Source organism: Apteryx mantelli, chromosome Z, assembly GCF_036417845.1.
Source record: "Apteryx mantelli isolate bAptMan1 chromosome Z, bAptMan1.hap1, whole genome shotgun sequence".
In the NCBI taxonomy this organism is placed as follows: Eukaryota; Metazoa; Chordata; class Aves; order Apterygiformes; family Apterygidae; genus Apteryx; species Apteryx mantelli.
In genome coordinates, this window is record NC_090020.1 from 46071001 (window position 1) to 46086512 (window position 15512).

Below are 15512 nucleotides of genomic sequence, written 5' to 3' on the forward strand. Positions count from 1 at the left end.
GAATGCCTTCGCCTACCATGCATGTCTCGATTTTTCTCTGCTCAGAACTTTTTTTCTCTGGTGATTAAAAGTTTCCCAAATGTATTAATAGCAGCCTACAGTTTATAAGGACTTGCATCAAGTTATGCAAGCCATTGTGTTTTCAGAAAGATTTTGGATGTACGTTGCTTAGGAGTTTACGGGTGACTTGCACTAAGCATTAATTTTGTGCAATGTATACATTTTTAACTTTAACTCTTGTTGCTGGATTTGATGTTTATTGTGCCTTTATGCAAGAGGTTCAGCTTTAAAATAAGCAAACTGAATTTGCAGTGATAGTAACTGCCAACTGTAAATTCTGCATTCATCTCTGCTATTATTTTCTCCAAATAAGGAGCTGCATTCATAGCAGCAGGTACAAAATATAGTGCTATTAGTATGTAATTTATAGTATTAATAAATGGCTTTATCTGACTGTAGCAGGAGGCACAGTTCAGCTAGTTAATGAATGGGTAGTCTGATTTTTATGTTGTGGAAAGAAATGTTGCTGCTTTTTTAATCTTTTAGCATTTTTTTTCAAGTTTCCTGTTCTTGTCTTAGAATTCCTTGTCATATAAACAACTTAGAGATGCTGGTCTTGAACATGTTCCTTCTTTAATATTTTTTGCTGCTGCTATCACAGGCTGAGCTGAATGATTTAATCTGTCTGTATGGGCTTAGTTTATAAAAATGAAAACATAATATATTAGCAAAGAATCAATGCATCTCTGCCAAATGTCTGTGTCTATCAAATTACACTGCAGTCCCAATAAACTACCCTTTTTTTTCCATGAGCAGATGTTGTAAATGAGAACATTGCTATTGTGTTTGATTATTCCAATGTATTCTTTCTTACAACTTTCTGTAAAGGTTCCAGTCCATTGGTTCAAGTTTGTTCTGGTTTATCGGATGAGCCTTTGTTAGAAAATGTTGGAACTGGAGCACCTGTTTGTCAAACTGTATCGAGCCAAGCTTTTGAGACAAACACTTCACCATTTTCTCTAGTCTCTTACAGTCTGGAAGGCAACCAAATCTCAGGGAGCATTATGAATCCTGACAAAATTTCCAAGGACCTTGCAGAATATGCTTCGGGAGAGTGTAATGATTTGAATGGCCAAAATGGAATTGCTTTTGTAAACATTGACTCTTATGAGCCAGATAGCAGTGATGGAGAGGATGATGGCCAAGGTAATCTTTCTTTGGCAAAAGAAAAAGCAGGTGTATTTCAGGAAACACTAGATAACATGCTTTCTGAGTTAGAAAAAGGTGTAGAGTCTTTTTCTGACTTACAGTCCCAGTTATCCAGTCTTAACCACAGTGTTTCTAGGGAACGTTGTGAAGAAGTGGGACCAGTGCCTTTAATGAGATCTTCTAACAGAGATTCAGACTTGGCCCATGAAAACAACAGGACATTTAAAAAATCTTCTGCTGAAGATCAAGCTATACTGAAAAATAACCTGAGTATTGCCAGCTGTGAAACACAACAGACAAAAGATGTAGTGGATGTTGGAATCGGGACCCCTATTTGTAACGAATTAAATGTCAGTGATGGAAAGACTGACCAAGAGAATTCACCTGAACTGGTAGTGAGACCCAAAATTAGAAAACAAAATCCTGCAAACCAGTTGGATAGAAAGAAACTTCTCCCTAATGATGATGAAGAGAAGAGCAGTTCTAGGAGGCGAAGCGAAATTGCTGAAGTCCAGCATGGCCATGCAGAGTGTGCCTTGAGGAATGGCAAAGAAAAAATGAGTTCCAGTATGTTCTTTGACCCAAGAGACTATGAAGGTACACAGAAGAACGCAAAAATAGACCTAAGGAAAAATGCAACTGCTCAGGAAAGAAAAATTATGTTAGATGATAACACTTTCTGGGATGAGTTTGAAGACTGCAGCAGACATTTCTCAATGTCCCACAAAGGTGAAGACAGGTAAGATTTGACTTTTTTGTCTGTGTATTTTGTCTCTATTACACATTCTATGTGTAAAATGATATGCTGATCTGAATAATTTGTTGGCAAATGGTATGGGACATAGTAAAAAATTAAGCAATTTCACAATATGATCATATAACAAGATGCCAACTTTTTCTCTCAATTCTTCTCCATCCCTTCCCAAGTCAATCAAAAGAAACTGTACTTAACATTCTTCTGATCCACTGTCATGATTTTGATGTCTGTCTTCTCTGTACAAAACCACTGAAATTTGGTTCGTAGGAATTAGATAAGGGAAGGATTGGGTTGTTACTGGAATGCTGATTGTTAATACTTCCATATAGATGTAATGTTGCTGTCTTTGCAGTATTACTGTGTACAGGGGTAGTCATGTGAGCGTACCTCGTTGTCATCTTGAACCTTAGCTTTCACTCTGGAGTCTGTTTTGCATGATGCAATCCCCTGGTAGTTAATATATGGCATCTGGTTTTCAAGAGAATTCATTGTAGAGAAATGCCTTAGACCATGAGTGAAATTTTAAAATATATTTATATAAAAATATTTATGTCTGATTTCACTGCCTTAGACATTTTAATGAGCATTAAAAAAATACAGGAGTTCATAGAAGTGTTTTCTGAAGCGAAACAAAGATGTAGGTGTAATACCTGAGAGGGGAAGAAAAGTAAGCATTTTTAGATCACCATTTGTTGCCAGGCTTTTTTCGCTGTGATATTTTCAAATGTTGCACTAGTAGAATACTCGTGGTCTGTAATGCTTCTGAGCTGGGGATGCCAAAGCAGCTTTTTAAAAATACAGTGAAAACCTAATACGCTGGGAGTCTGCTACCCAACTGCTAAAAAATCTTTCGTTTTGTTTAGGGTTAGAACACACTAACACTCGTTAGGATTTTCATTTGTTTATTTTTACTGAGAAGATGCAGAAGAGAGGGAAGACTGGCTCAGGCTGATTTTTTTTTTTTTTTTTTGGCAAATTACAGGTTCCCCTCAAGAACTGTTATTTTCAGAATTTCTTATTTGCCATCAGATCTCAATATTATGCATGTCAGCTTACATATATTCTTGCCTCCAAACTTTGTGAAAGAAATTCTTCTTCATCATCTCTGAAGAATAATTTGATTGGATTACCTATAATCCTGTTTTTAATGGCAGTTCTTTAGAATAGTAGATGTTTCCAAAGTAAATGTGAATGAAAACAGTTTCAGATCTACGGGCTGTGGCTACAGTGTGGATCCCTGGGGCAGCGTTCAGGCTTGTCCTGTTTTGGGCTCTCTATCTGAAAGATAAACTAATTTGTATGAACCTTGTGTTGATGAACAGTTTTATTCGCTTAATGCTGGTTAAGTGCTTGTCCGTGTGAGTTAGGGTTAAATAACTGAGCTGTTAGAGGGGAAAAATTATTTCTTAACTTTCTGTTAATTTGTGGCAAATGCAGTAGTTTTTGTGGTTGCTTTAGTTTGAATTTCTGCAATTTTTCTTCTCTTTTCCTTTCATCATCTTTGACTGTGTTTCCACTGCATTCTTTACAGAACTCATCTTCTGGATGTCCACGTGCCTTTTTTTTTTTTTTTTTTTTTTTGCTATTATGCTTCATAATTTAACGTGCTTATTAGACTGTTTCCACTGCTTTTGTGGGGTGTACAGCATGAAAATTAATCTGCATAAAATCTTGTCATTAAAATATTGCAGAGTCCCAATTATGAGAGAACAAAATCCTCAAGGCCTTGTAAAATGGGTTAGTAGACCCTTTTTTTTTTCCTTTTTTCTTTTTTCTTATTAAAGATGTAAGTGGACTTTACAAGAATCCTTTTCTTCCTCATAGTGTTTTATTTCAAAAAGTTTTTGTTACTGTATAACTTATTTTTTCTACTGAAGTGCTGTGCTAGAATTTTAAAATGCAGTGGAGGAAACATACTATAGTTTGCAACCAGAGCATTGGCTCCCATGGTGCAAAGTGATGGGTTGTTGTCAAACGATAAAAAAGAGAAATATAGCTTACACATCTGAAAGTGACTATGTTCTTCATGATAGAAATAAATGAACATCTAAACAGGAAGCATTAAATGTTCATCACCTGCAGGTTTAGCTTTAAAAAATGTAATTCATGTTCTAAATCTTTGAAAGATATATCCCTATGAAGTAAATTGTCAATGTTTACTCTATAAAAAGGACTAATATATGCTTTTCTTCTCTCAAAAGGTAAAGTTGTATGTTTGAATGTTTAGTCATTATTTGCACATTTAAAAATATATATATATTGCTGCATGAAGAACAGAATTGACATAGGTGTCATATGCTGCATCCTGTGACTCTGCTTGCTCCTATTTCCAACCCAGAGAAAAATTCACTTTGCTGGTTGTTGCAGCATGGGCCTCCACCACACGTTTTTTGCTCTGAAGAAATGCCCAGCTCTTATGATGCTGGCATGGAATAAGGAGGTCTGTGAGAAGTCTTATACGGCTGTTAGAACCACGTTTGCTCTGAGGTGGTGGGATTGTGGTTGCTCCCCAGCATAGGCTGATGGGATGAGGAACACGTCTGTTACTGAATGATCTAATGCTAAATTGAAGGAGCTGAGTACAGGCTGATTCAGCTGGGGAGGGACCATTCCCAGAAAATCCATGTGCAGATGCTCAGGAAATGCGGTGTGCTTTTGGCAAGTGAGAAGTCTGTAACTCGCTAACCATTACATGAAGTTCTGCATCTCTGCAGAGCTGGACCCCATTAAATCCTACATTTTGAAATAGGTACCTTCAGTGTTCTTGCTTTATACAGTATTAATAACTTAATGCATATTCTCTTTTCTGTTTTGAATCATTGTATGTATATAAACTTTATTACCAGAACTTTAAAGGCAGAATATTGGAACAAATTTGACGATCAACTTAGGAGTATTATTTATATTAAAATCTGCATTAGGAAATCATAAGTGGACTGTAAGATAGGGAAAACTAAAATGAGGGATGTGAATCTCTGAGCTAACCTTACAGCATATTCGAATAGCCTTTAAAAAAAAGTTAAAAAAAAATACTAAAATGGTAGTGATTCAGCTTTAGCTGGTGACATACAGGATGCATTGGATTGCATATATCCTAGACAGTACTGGCTGTCTCATCTATTAAAATATCAGAATTTCTTTTTTAACAGGTATTGTTTCTGTTGAAAAGTAATCCTTTGAAATGGCCCAAGGACAATGAATATTCTCATTTCCTTCACCTTCCCTAGTTCTCAAAATTGTAAGAGGAAAAATATATTCCTGCTTCAAATTAAAATATTTCCATGTAATCTTTGTCCTTCATCTTCTTTATTCATATAAAACTTGAAGTGTATAGTGTGCAGTTTTTCAAAAGTACTGATAGATCATTAAACAGCAAGTTCTATTGGCATGTGCTTGTAATATTACACAGGAAGAAGAGAAATTTTTCCTTAAAGTGAATTTGAAAGTGGGGAGATGAGAACATTGATGCACACTGACTTATTGGGTTTATGAAATTAAAAATTCTGAGCTGCAGGCGTCCTGGATTGCTGTGTTATTAGTAAGATGTGCTCTATCAAGCAAACTTTCTGTTTGCTTATCCATTACATTTTCCTGAAACTTTTTGAAGGGACATAGCTGGTTGACTCTACTTTGATTTCGGTAGGTGTCTTCTGTCACTGCTAGTATTGAATGAACCTTCTAAGCGTATTACCAAAGGTAGCGATTGGTAAGTCTGTCCTTCTTCTGGAGATTCTGCTAGCATTGCTGTTGTTTTAAAGCTGCCCCCAGTTTATTTACTGCTCTTTTCTACATGGTGATGGAGCTGAAAAAACAAATTCTTTCTGAAAACCCTTTTGCTATTCTTTTTTTTTTTTTTTGGACTAGTTAAGTTGTTTTTCAGTAGGTCTTCTGTGTATCTTTGTATGGTTTAAAAAAAATGGTGTTGTATATAGCTTAGAGGTTTTCAGGGCTGTTGCTTACAAAGTTTTGTTTGTCCAGGAGGGAAGACCAAAATTTGCCATGATTGTCAAGCGCTTCTTGGAGTCACTGCTATTATTTTCTTTTTGCAGGGTGCTGGGAGAAAGAGGTGTGTATAGTTGGTCTTGGCTTGTACTCCTGAGATGTTTCATGTACTCTGCTAATGTGGAGGGAGGAGAGCAAAACCTTTTTGCTAAGTAGGATGGGCATGGTTCTTTTTTAATAATGGATCTTGAATTAACTCTTTATTATATACTTACCCTGTAAAAAATTTATGAGTAGTAAAAAATGAATTTATCCTAGTCATATTGAGAGCAATGTTCACAGAAAAGTAGCAAATCACATGTGTTTTCTTGTAATTTTTTTTTTTTTGGTTTTTAGTTTCTTTTCTCCCCTTGAAGTGGTATTTGAATTCACACTGCATTGCCTTGTCCAAATTGCAGCTCGGAATGCAGTGATGGAGAATGGTCTGCATCTCTTCCTGCGTATTTTGCTGCTACAGATAAAGACCAGTCCTCAAGCGATGAGAGCTGGGAGACTCTCCCAGGCAGGGAGGAACATGAGCCTGAAGTGCAGAGCAACAGCAGTGGCCTAGAAGAGGAGAACACAGACTTCTGTTTCCAAGGAGGGTATGGTTTTATTTCATTCAATTACTTCCTATTAAGTAGTAACATCAGCAGTAGCATGGTGTCAGCACAATACTATAGAGAATAATACCACTTCTAAAAATAGTTATTATACCAGCAATAATCATTCGCCTACATCAGAACAATCACACTAGTTTCCTATATTTAGAATAGGAAAAAAATGTTATGTCATGCAAATATTGCTGACTATTCTAGGACAGAAGTAGAACTACTAGGAGAGTGTTGGCATTCTAATAATAAGAAAAAGCAGCAGGTTAATAGGCTGGGTATACTTTTAAAAGCAAGATTAGGTATGGTATTGTTTACATACAGGCTAATTGTAAAGAGCTGTCCTTTTTTAAACCACAGACATACACTAATCATCTTCTGATACTGCTTTGTACTCTGTGCAAAGCTATTGTTTTTCTCTTTGCTTCATTGCTCCTCATATTCCAGTGAATGGAACTGCTGCTCTTTATTTAGGTATTTCTGCAGCTCTATCAGTGAGTATAGTAAACTTGAAGGAGTTCCTTGCTGAAAGCTTTTTTTCCCAGTTTTTCGTTGTTTTAATTTTTTTTTAATTTCATTTCATTTTTCCAGTTGTTCATTGTTTTAATTTAAAAAAAGCTTCTGCCTTTGTTGCAAAGCAAGATTTGTAAATAGAAGCAGCTAAGGATAAGTTAAAGTGTTTTTTTTCTGAACATCTATTATCGAACTTGTGTTCTTAGTTGGGGGCTTTATTTAGCAATAAGTCATGCCTATATGTTCTCTTCTTTCGTCCTAAGGCAGACAGTAGCTAACACCAAGCAGTCCAAATCTGTGTCGTTACCTTATTCGTATCACTGGCTCCTTGAGTTTTGAAGAATTAGCACGGCTTTATGAAAACATTATAAAAACTCATCTGCTTCAGAACAACAGCAGGAGAGCTGTCCGCTCTTAAGCATTCTTTGATTTGAACAGGCTGCAAATATACCTATCTCTGACATGGTTCCTGTTTATTTGCCCTCCATTACGGAAAGTGGGTCTCAGCCCTGTGGTTCGAAGCATCCAGGTGACTTGTGCTGCTCTAGAAAATCCAGGAATGAAAAGAATCCTTTTTTCTCATGTGTGCAGCCTTTTTTAGTAATCATATCTCTTTGCATTGAGGCCAGGTTTCCCTTTGGAAGGGGAGCCTTTCTTTTTAACAGCTTCAGGAACTTGTAGATGAGTAAGATAATCTTTATTACCAACGTTTCCAGCCCTGGCAGACATGCTAAGGGAAATGCAAAGAAAGCTGTTTACTGTACTGCTGGTCCTGAGCATTAGACAAACACTTTTGCGACAGAATCATGGGTATTGCAAGATTCTGGATGGGTCTGGATGGGTCAGCTGATGCAACTACAAATGTCTTGTTTTTTACAGCAGATGCTGAGTTGAGAATCTAAACATACAGCTTCACCCCTTGTTGTAATATGTATAGCTTCTGTTCTTTGCATGTATCTGTAAATTCTTCCAAATTTTTAGTTTCAGCTTTTCATTTATTTATCTGAAGGGAACAGACATCTTTGGAGGAAGGAGAGGTTCCTTGGTTACAGTACCATGAGGAAATAGAAAGTAGCAGTGATGAGGAGGATGATCCAGTTAGTCATTTTGTGCATCCTGGCTTCTTTATGTTGGATGGGAACAACAACCTTGAGGATGACTCCAGCATGAGTGAGGACCTGGATGTGGAGTGGAGGTATGCCTGTGATGGTTTCCTGTTTTAGTTTCAGAGGGCTGAGTTATTTATCGTTTTGCTTTTTATGTTACATAATGGAATATGCATGTTCGTCAGTATGCACTTGCTTCAAGAGCTGGTAATCCTGCATTTTAAGGTTTAACTTAAAGTGCTGTGTCTCTCCTAACGGGAGAAAAAGGACGTAGATTCACTAAATCAGCTGTGATCAGAGGAGATTCTGGTATACTGAATGGTTACTTCAGAGATGTTAGGTGTATTTTTCAATTCATTTTCAGGCTGCTAAATATAGTAGAAGTATAATAAAAGTATAGCAACATGAATGTAATCAGAATTTAAGTTGGTGTTATTTTGTAACTTTTCCTCCATTGCAAATGTTGCAAGTTAGACCATATAAAACCCATTTTATCTCTCTTTGTAATGCCAAGTGGAAACCTAATATTACCATAATTTTGAATATTTCACTTGATTTTCTGTTATTAATTATCGAAGAATATTGTAATATAATTATTAAAAAATTCCTGCAAGTAGCTGGAGGATTGCAGAGCCACTTGCACAGCATTATTGAGCCTAATCCTAGAATAGTATAGTGTGTTTATTTTAAAGTGAATGTTAAAGTGAGCTTGAGAGAATGCTTTCCAGTGAGAGACTTAAATCTTATGCTTATTAAAAAATAATTAAATTACAGTGTAGAAGTACCTCAATGAGGAGAATATTCCAGTCTCTCTGGTATATTTACAAAGAGCATAACAGGGAGTAATGCATGGAAGCTTAAGCTGGAAGAAAGGTACATGTTCTTGTAGTGCAAGGCAATTAACTATTGCAACAAGCTACCAAGGAAATTAGCAGGGTATGGACAAATGCTGGCCTTCAGTTCTGGAGGCAAGGCTCAGCAAGCTTCCTTAAGTGATCAGAATAGAAGGGAAGAAACTTCTCTAACAGGCTGTTAAGTTTTGTCTGTTCAGCATATACAGATACGTACATGATTTTGCTTGTGCCCGTTTTAAGATTTGATCTCTGAATGTTGAAGACAGGATTTGCAGCTTCTGCTAAGCTAAGAGCTGTAAACCATAATTAAAATCTGAAGATAATTTTAGAAGTAGCTTAGTAACATGTATGTGAAACTTATTGGCTGAACTCCTGTAACTGCATGCACCTTTATTCTGAAGCAGTTAACAGTAAAAACTCATTGTGAGTATATCACCTCTAAGAGTACACGTACAACTGGTGGTGTTAGATGATACACAATAATTAATGTACCCAGCCCTTGTGTTGCTACTGTTAACTTTGAAATGAAGACTGTGTTACCTAATTCATGTTTTTCAGACTACTTGATGAATTTGGGGATGGCCTAGGAGTCGCTCAAGCCATTTCATATGTGGACCCTCAATTTCTCACGTATATGGCATTAGAGGAACGCTTAGCACAAGCTATGGAGGTATTAAAATATAGTAATTGACTTCTGTGTAAAATAAAACCAAAGCACACTAAGATTTATTTTTTTTTAATAACGAAATATTCAAGTCATTGTGAACTTCAGATTGACTCTTTTTTAATTTAGCAGGTAATCTTTTATATGTTAACCTTAAATACATAAGAGCTTAGGTCTTATTCCAGTCAGCTTTGCAACAGTATGTAAGAATGGTCTACATATTCTCAGTGGTATTATATCAATGGTATTGTGCCATAGGCTTTCATTACTGAATCCTTCTTCAGGAGTTGACTGAGAATCAGAAAAAATTGACTTTGCCATTTCAGCTTGAACTTTCAGGTTTGCAAACTTGAAAATAAATGTTAAAATTCTTTTAAATGATGTAGTGCAAGATGTCATGGATCAGCACTAATGTTTTTAGAATACAATATTTATTTTCTCTTAAAAAGAGAGGAGATATTCATTTCTACCAGTATAAACACATGCCATTTAATGTTGCTAAATTCCCTGCATAACAAAAGAATGTTCATTTGTACCTGGATCTGTGTCCAGAGATTATCCCAACTTCTTTTTGTAAAAATGTAAATAGAACAGAAGTTTCATCTTTTTATTCCGTGATACAAGACTGGTTTGGATTTGATTGTCTTGACCTTCTGCCTCTCCCTCTCTCTTTTTTTTTTTTTAAGCATTCCCTTTTAACTTAGCCTTGTTCTGATATACCTCATTTTATCTGTCAGCTTTTGTTATTAAGAACTACCACAGGTTTTGATTTTTTTTTTTTTTTTTTTTTTTTTTTTTTTTTTTTTGTGTGTGTGTGAATTGCCTGGTGTTGGCCACTGTCAGACTGAATATGGAGCTAGGTGAAACTCAGTTTGATGAAACTTGACAGTTATTGCATTGCCAGAAACTTCCCCTGCAGAGTATTTACCAAAATAAGAGTTAAATGGTGTGTAGGCATATAATATGGTGTTGCAACAGTTACCTTATACTGAGTGTTTCATATATGACATAAGTTGAGGGGCAGCACTGCTTGACTACTAGCTCTTAGTTAAAGGGGTGAGCAGAGCAGACTGTGTCCTAGTGTGCTTGCAGGCACAATACTAAGGACATCTTAAAGATTTTTTCTAAAGCAGTGAAACAGTCATAGATCTTTTTTGTTTTTCTCATGGCTATCTGGGAGGTTAATGATTTGAAGGAAAATCGTGAATAAACTTTATGGGGGATTTCCAAGGGGGAAAGGGACCAAAGGGTCCCCTAAAGTTGGTAGTGACTCAGTTTCCAGCTCTCCTAGTTCTTCCAGGGTATACAGGAAGTCAGCATTATTTAAGAGCAAGTCCCAAGGGTCTTTTCCAGCTATGTAAGATCTTATCATTGCTCATCTGGAGACACTTCAGAACTGTGTGGAAGAGATCTATTGATACCCTATTACAGAAACAGTATTTTGAAGTTGTATAGGGAAATTCCATGTCCTTTTCATAGCTACAGTTTCTCTCACCCTATCAGAAGGGACAGAACTACAGAAGCAGTTGACCTTCTCCTTAGGACCAGAACATGAGGTTCTGTGTAGAGAGAGGAATCTAATCCCATCTTTTCTTTTTTAATCTATATATTAACACACGAACAGGAGACTGAGGGTGTTAAGGCTCTGAGTTTTTCTTTCTCACTACTGTGTAACAAAACTCTAGTTATTCTGTCAGATGAAATGTGTGGACTCCTGTCAATTTGACCTGTAGAAGCAGTCCTAGGTGACTATACGCATGGCTGACAGAGAAGCCGCTGTAATTACATTAGTGTCACCAGGAACTGAGTGTCATTGAACCACTTAGAAAGCAGATAGAGGGCTACAAAGGTGTTAGTTATTCTCTGAGTATAGTACAGGTTACATCCAGTCACTATGGATATCAGACAAGAGGGAAAGCCAATTCTCTTAACCAGTATTAGTGCTTGAAATTTGCACTTGGATGTCTGAAACTTTATGGTGGGCAAGGAAGTCTGGCATAATTGGAATTAGTCAGCAGTAGAGAGCTTCTTCATAAGCAGTTTCAAAACCTGCTAGTTCTTAAGGGGAGATCCAGCAATGTCTTGCTTCCACAGAAACTTCCTGAGTTCTGCAGTTTGATCCAGAGGTACTTCGTTCCCATCTCTTTCTTTCTGAAAGAGCATTGATGCTATCTGTCTGTTAATTTCTATATTGTTAACAGTAAATAAATATCCAGTAAGACATTCCAAAACATCAGTGCTGCCAGTAACAGCTAGATGTCAAATATGATAGCTGATTTATACATTTGCTCCCTGCTCCTCTAGAACATAGCCATATAAGGTATCATTTTAATTTGTATTTATCAGTGCTGTGCTCTTTGTCAATTTGATTGAGCTGAATTAAAGTCCTTTCTATTAAGGGTTATTACCTACTGTCTTGTTGTCCAAAAGATTGGGTTTTGTTAAGTTTACTCACCAAATGCATCAAGAGAAAGTTATTCTCTGGTGCTTGTTGGATATTATATGTTCCTATGCTTTACCTTTTAGGTATACTGATGTCCATTTTAGTTTGCCTGTGTGTTATGATTTGTCGTGCAGTTGTTATATTTATGGGCCATCCTCGGACTATACCTTCTTTTACTAAATCCTTCTCCCCTGAATGTCCTCGCTGTATACGTAGCCATTCTCCTATTCGGTCCCACTCTACTCCGTTCACTGTCACTCCTCTTACCTTCGACAACTTGTCAACTATCCCATTCCATTTAGCTGTCAGACTTCCGTCTGGATTGTGGGCTTTCACCCACCCTATCGCAATAGACCGTTTCCTTCCTTCCTTCAGCAACTCTTCCCAGTCTGCTTGCTACCATACCGGGCACTTATTTATTTGCCACTTATTACACTCCCAGAATCCTATCCAATCTGTGGCCCCCTTGAATACTGCATGCGAATCGGTATACACAGCTGTTGCTCCATTTCTTATGGCAAGTCGGACAGCCTTGAGTTCTACCTGGGCACTGCCATTGCCTTCTTCTATTATCGTACGGCCTGTGCTTATTTCTAAGGCAACTATTTTATATTGCCACCCCGTGGCTGTTCTGTATGAGGAGGCATCAGTGAACCATACCCCATTTAAGTCGGACCTTTCAGTGAGTGGTTCAGCTACTGCAGTGGGAGATTTTGGGTAGCCCGGGGTTGTTTCTGGTACAAGGCTAGTTAGGGGTAATTGGTATTTGGTTATTTTTACTGGTCCCTCCTCTATTTCCAGGCTATCTTGGATTCCTGATAAATACACAAACCATTTATGAACTGTTTGTCTCTGGGCTATGCCTTCAGGGGGTGGTGTTCCTCGTTTCACAGCACTTAAAATGTGAAAGGGTCCCCTTAGGACTACTTTCTGTTGGGTCGCTATTTTTTTGGTGGCCTTTACAGCCCTTACCATGGCTAAGATTCCTTTTTCCCATTCACTATATCTTTGTTCTGCCTCTTTTGAAGGCAGTGGATTCAAATAAAATTGGCCGTTTAGGTTCATCGGTTGGTGATTGAAAGATGGCACAATAAGTTGCATGTGTGCTAAACCCCCATTCTACATCAAAAGGGTTACTAGGATGCACGGGACCTAGCCCTTGATATTGATTCATTGCTTGCATTATTTGCATTAATGCCTGTTCGTGGGTGTTGTCCCATTCCATTTGCTATTCTTTCGCATAAGGTTATAAAGAGGTCTGGCGATTATCGAGAATCCTGGGACATGCTTTTTCCAATATCCCAACGTACCCATAATCTGTTGCAATTCCTTTTTACAAGTTGGGTTTTTGAGTTTTTCTAAAGTCTTGAGCACCCTTTCAGGGATTGCTTCTGCTCCTGCTATCCATTTGGCGCCTAGGAAGGTCGCTGTTTGGGCAGGTCCTTGACATTTCTCTTGAGGTATCTTTAGCCCTATCTCAGTCAGTTTTTCCCAAATTAAGTGGGCTTTTTGTCACACTGCCTCCTTGTCCAGCCACCCTATTAGTATATCATCTATGTATTGATAGACTTTTACTCCAGGGGTTGTACCGAGTGAATCTAAAACTTTTGCTAATGCATTGTGAGCGATGGTGGGGGAGTGTTTGTATCCCTGGGGCAGCCGAGTGAAGGTATATTGAATGCCGTCCCAGGTGAAAGCAAATTTGTCTTTATCCTCTTTTATTATCGGGACCATAAAGAACATGTCTTTTACATCTAGTGTGGCCATCCAGGGGTGAGCCGCAGTTCTAAGCTGGCTCACCAGTTCTGCTATATTGGGGACCGCAGCCACAAGAGGAGCGGTATTAGCATTTAGTTGGCAATAATCTACTGTTAATCGCCATTCTCCATTTGGTTTTTTGACAGGCCACACTGGAGAATTATAGGGGGAATGGGTACTCTCTATAATACCTTGCTTTTCTAGGTCTCTAATGACTTTACCTGTTCCAGATAATGCAGCAGATGCTAAAGGATATTGTTTAACATTAGTTATCTTACTAGGCGGCAGCGCAGGGGAGGTTTGCAAAAGCTTGATGTTAGCTGTTCCAAAGCTCCACTGGGTGCCGTTTGAGAGTACCCAATTTCTTCCTTGTAATACATCAACTCCTAAAATATTGTCATTCCCCTTTGGGTTTATTGCTACCTCAAGTCTGGTAAGACGTTTGTCTCCTGGGAGCCAGGCACAAAGTTTTGCTAAAGGACAAGATTCGGCAATTCCTATAACTCCCTTTATAAAAATTGATCTTTCAGACGGTTTAATATTTAATCTATTGGCCATGTGTTTGTTCAAAACACTTCTCTGTGCACAAGTATCAATTAAAAAAGAAACTTTGTGGTTTTTTATGTCCTACCGGAATCACAATCCAGGGCTCTAAACTTCCAGGCCACTGCGCTGTTGATAGTGCTCGGGTCTGTTGGCCTGATTTTTGACCCACACTACCTAGTTTTTTAGATTATGCAGCTCTTCTCATCCGAGTCCTCCACCACTATCTTTCTAATCTGAGCTGCTGTGGGGGGCCTTTTTGCTGTCAAACAGACGAGTTCTAACTTATCTTGTAACTTCTGATTTCGCTCTTTCCCTAATTTCAGTTCTCTTTCAAGATCTACACACTCCTGCACCTTTTCTTGTAATTGTTCCTTACTTTTCCGATGGGTCCGATTGGCTTGTTGGGCTGCTAGTAAACAAGTCCCTAAGATGGCACACATACCACCTTTTCCTTTCCCATCTCTTTTGTTGCTTCTGATTTCCTCTATCCTACACACGACAAAGGCTTCATCTTCCCAGTTATCATTTGCCCAGTCAGTTCCAGGGCTTGAGGGTCCGCATCCATGTCTCCTCAATAACTCACACAACGACATAATTCAAAACGTTTCTACCCAGTTACCCTAGCTTATGTATCTACTGAGCCTGTATCCTATCCCATCTCATCCTATCGCATCCTGCCTATCCTATCGCATCCTGCCAACTACGCCAATTTACTGTCACGCTACGACGGTTTGATAGTAACGACTGAGACAGTAATATAATAAAAACTATGTTTACTTCCTCACTCAAGCTCTTAGATTAGTAACATCCATTAAAATAATGCGATTACTAATTTAGAAAGGATAGCCCGAAAGGATAGACTGAAATCGTCGATTATTGATTCAAGAGGATGGCGCGAAATCATCGATTACTGATTTAGAAAGGATAACCTGATACAATGCAATTGCTGATTTGGAAAGGATAACTTGATACAATGCGATTATTGGTTTAGAGAGGATAAATAGTCAGTTACTGCGCTAGTAACTGAAAGCACTGCGTATCCCTACTGGAAAGCTTTCTTGGTTCACTCT

At 37.9% G+C, this 15512-nt stretch overlaps 1 protein-coding gene across 5 annotated transcripts in view; it reads left to right on the plus strand.

The window, feature by feature from the left end:
* PJA2 (praja ring finger ubiquitin ligase 2) overlaps positions 1-15512 on the plus strand; it is a 44385-nt gene that overhangs the window by 19878 nt on the left and 8995 nt on the right. For 4 of the 5 annotated variants that reach the window (XM_067315466.1, XM_067315465.1, XM_067315464.1 and 1 more), the window contains 4 exons: positions 889-1948; positions 6367-6552; positions 8081-8266; positions 9590-9701. In XM_067315466.1, coding sequence (XP_067171567.1) covers positions 889-1948; positions 6367-6552; positions 8081-8266; positions 9590-9701 — 1544 coding nt within the window. The remainder of the gene's footprint in view (positions 1-888; positions 1949-6366; positions 6553-8080; positions 8267-9589; positions 9702-15512) is intronic. The other variant, XM_067315467.1, reaches the window with a different exon arrangement.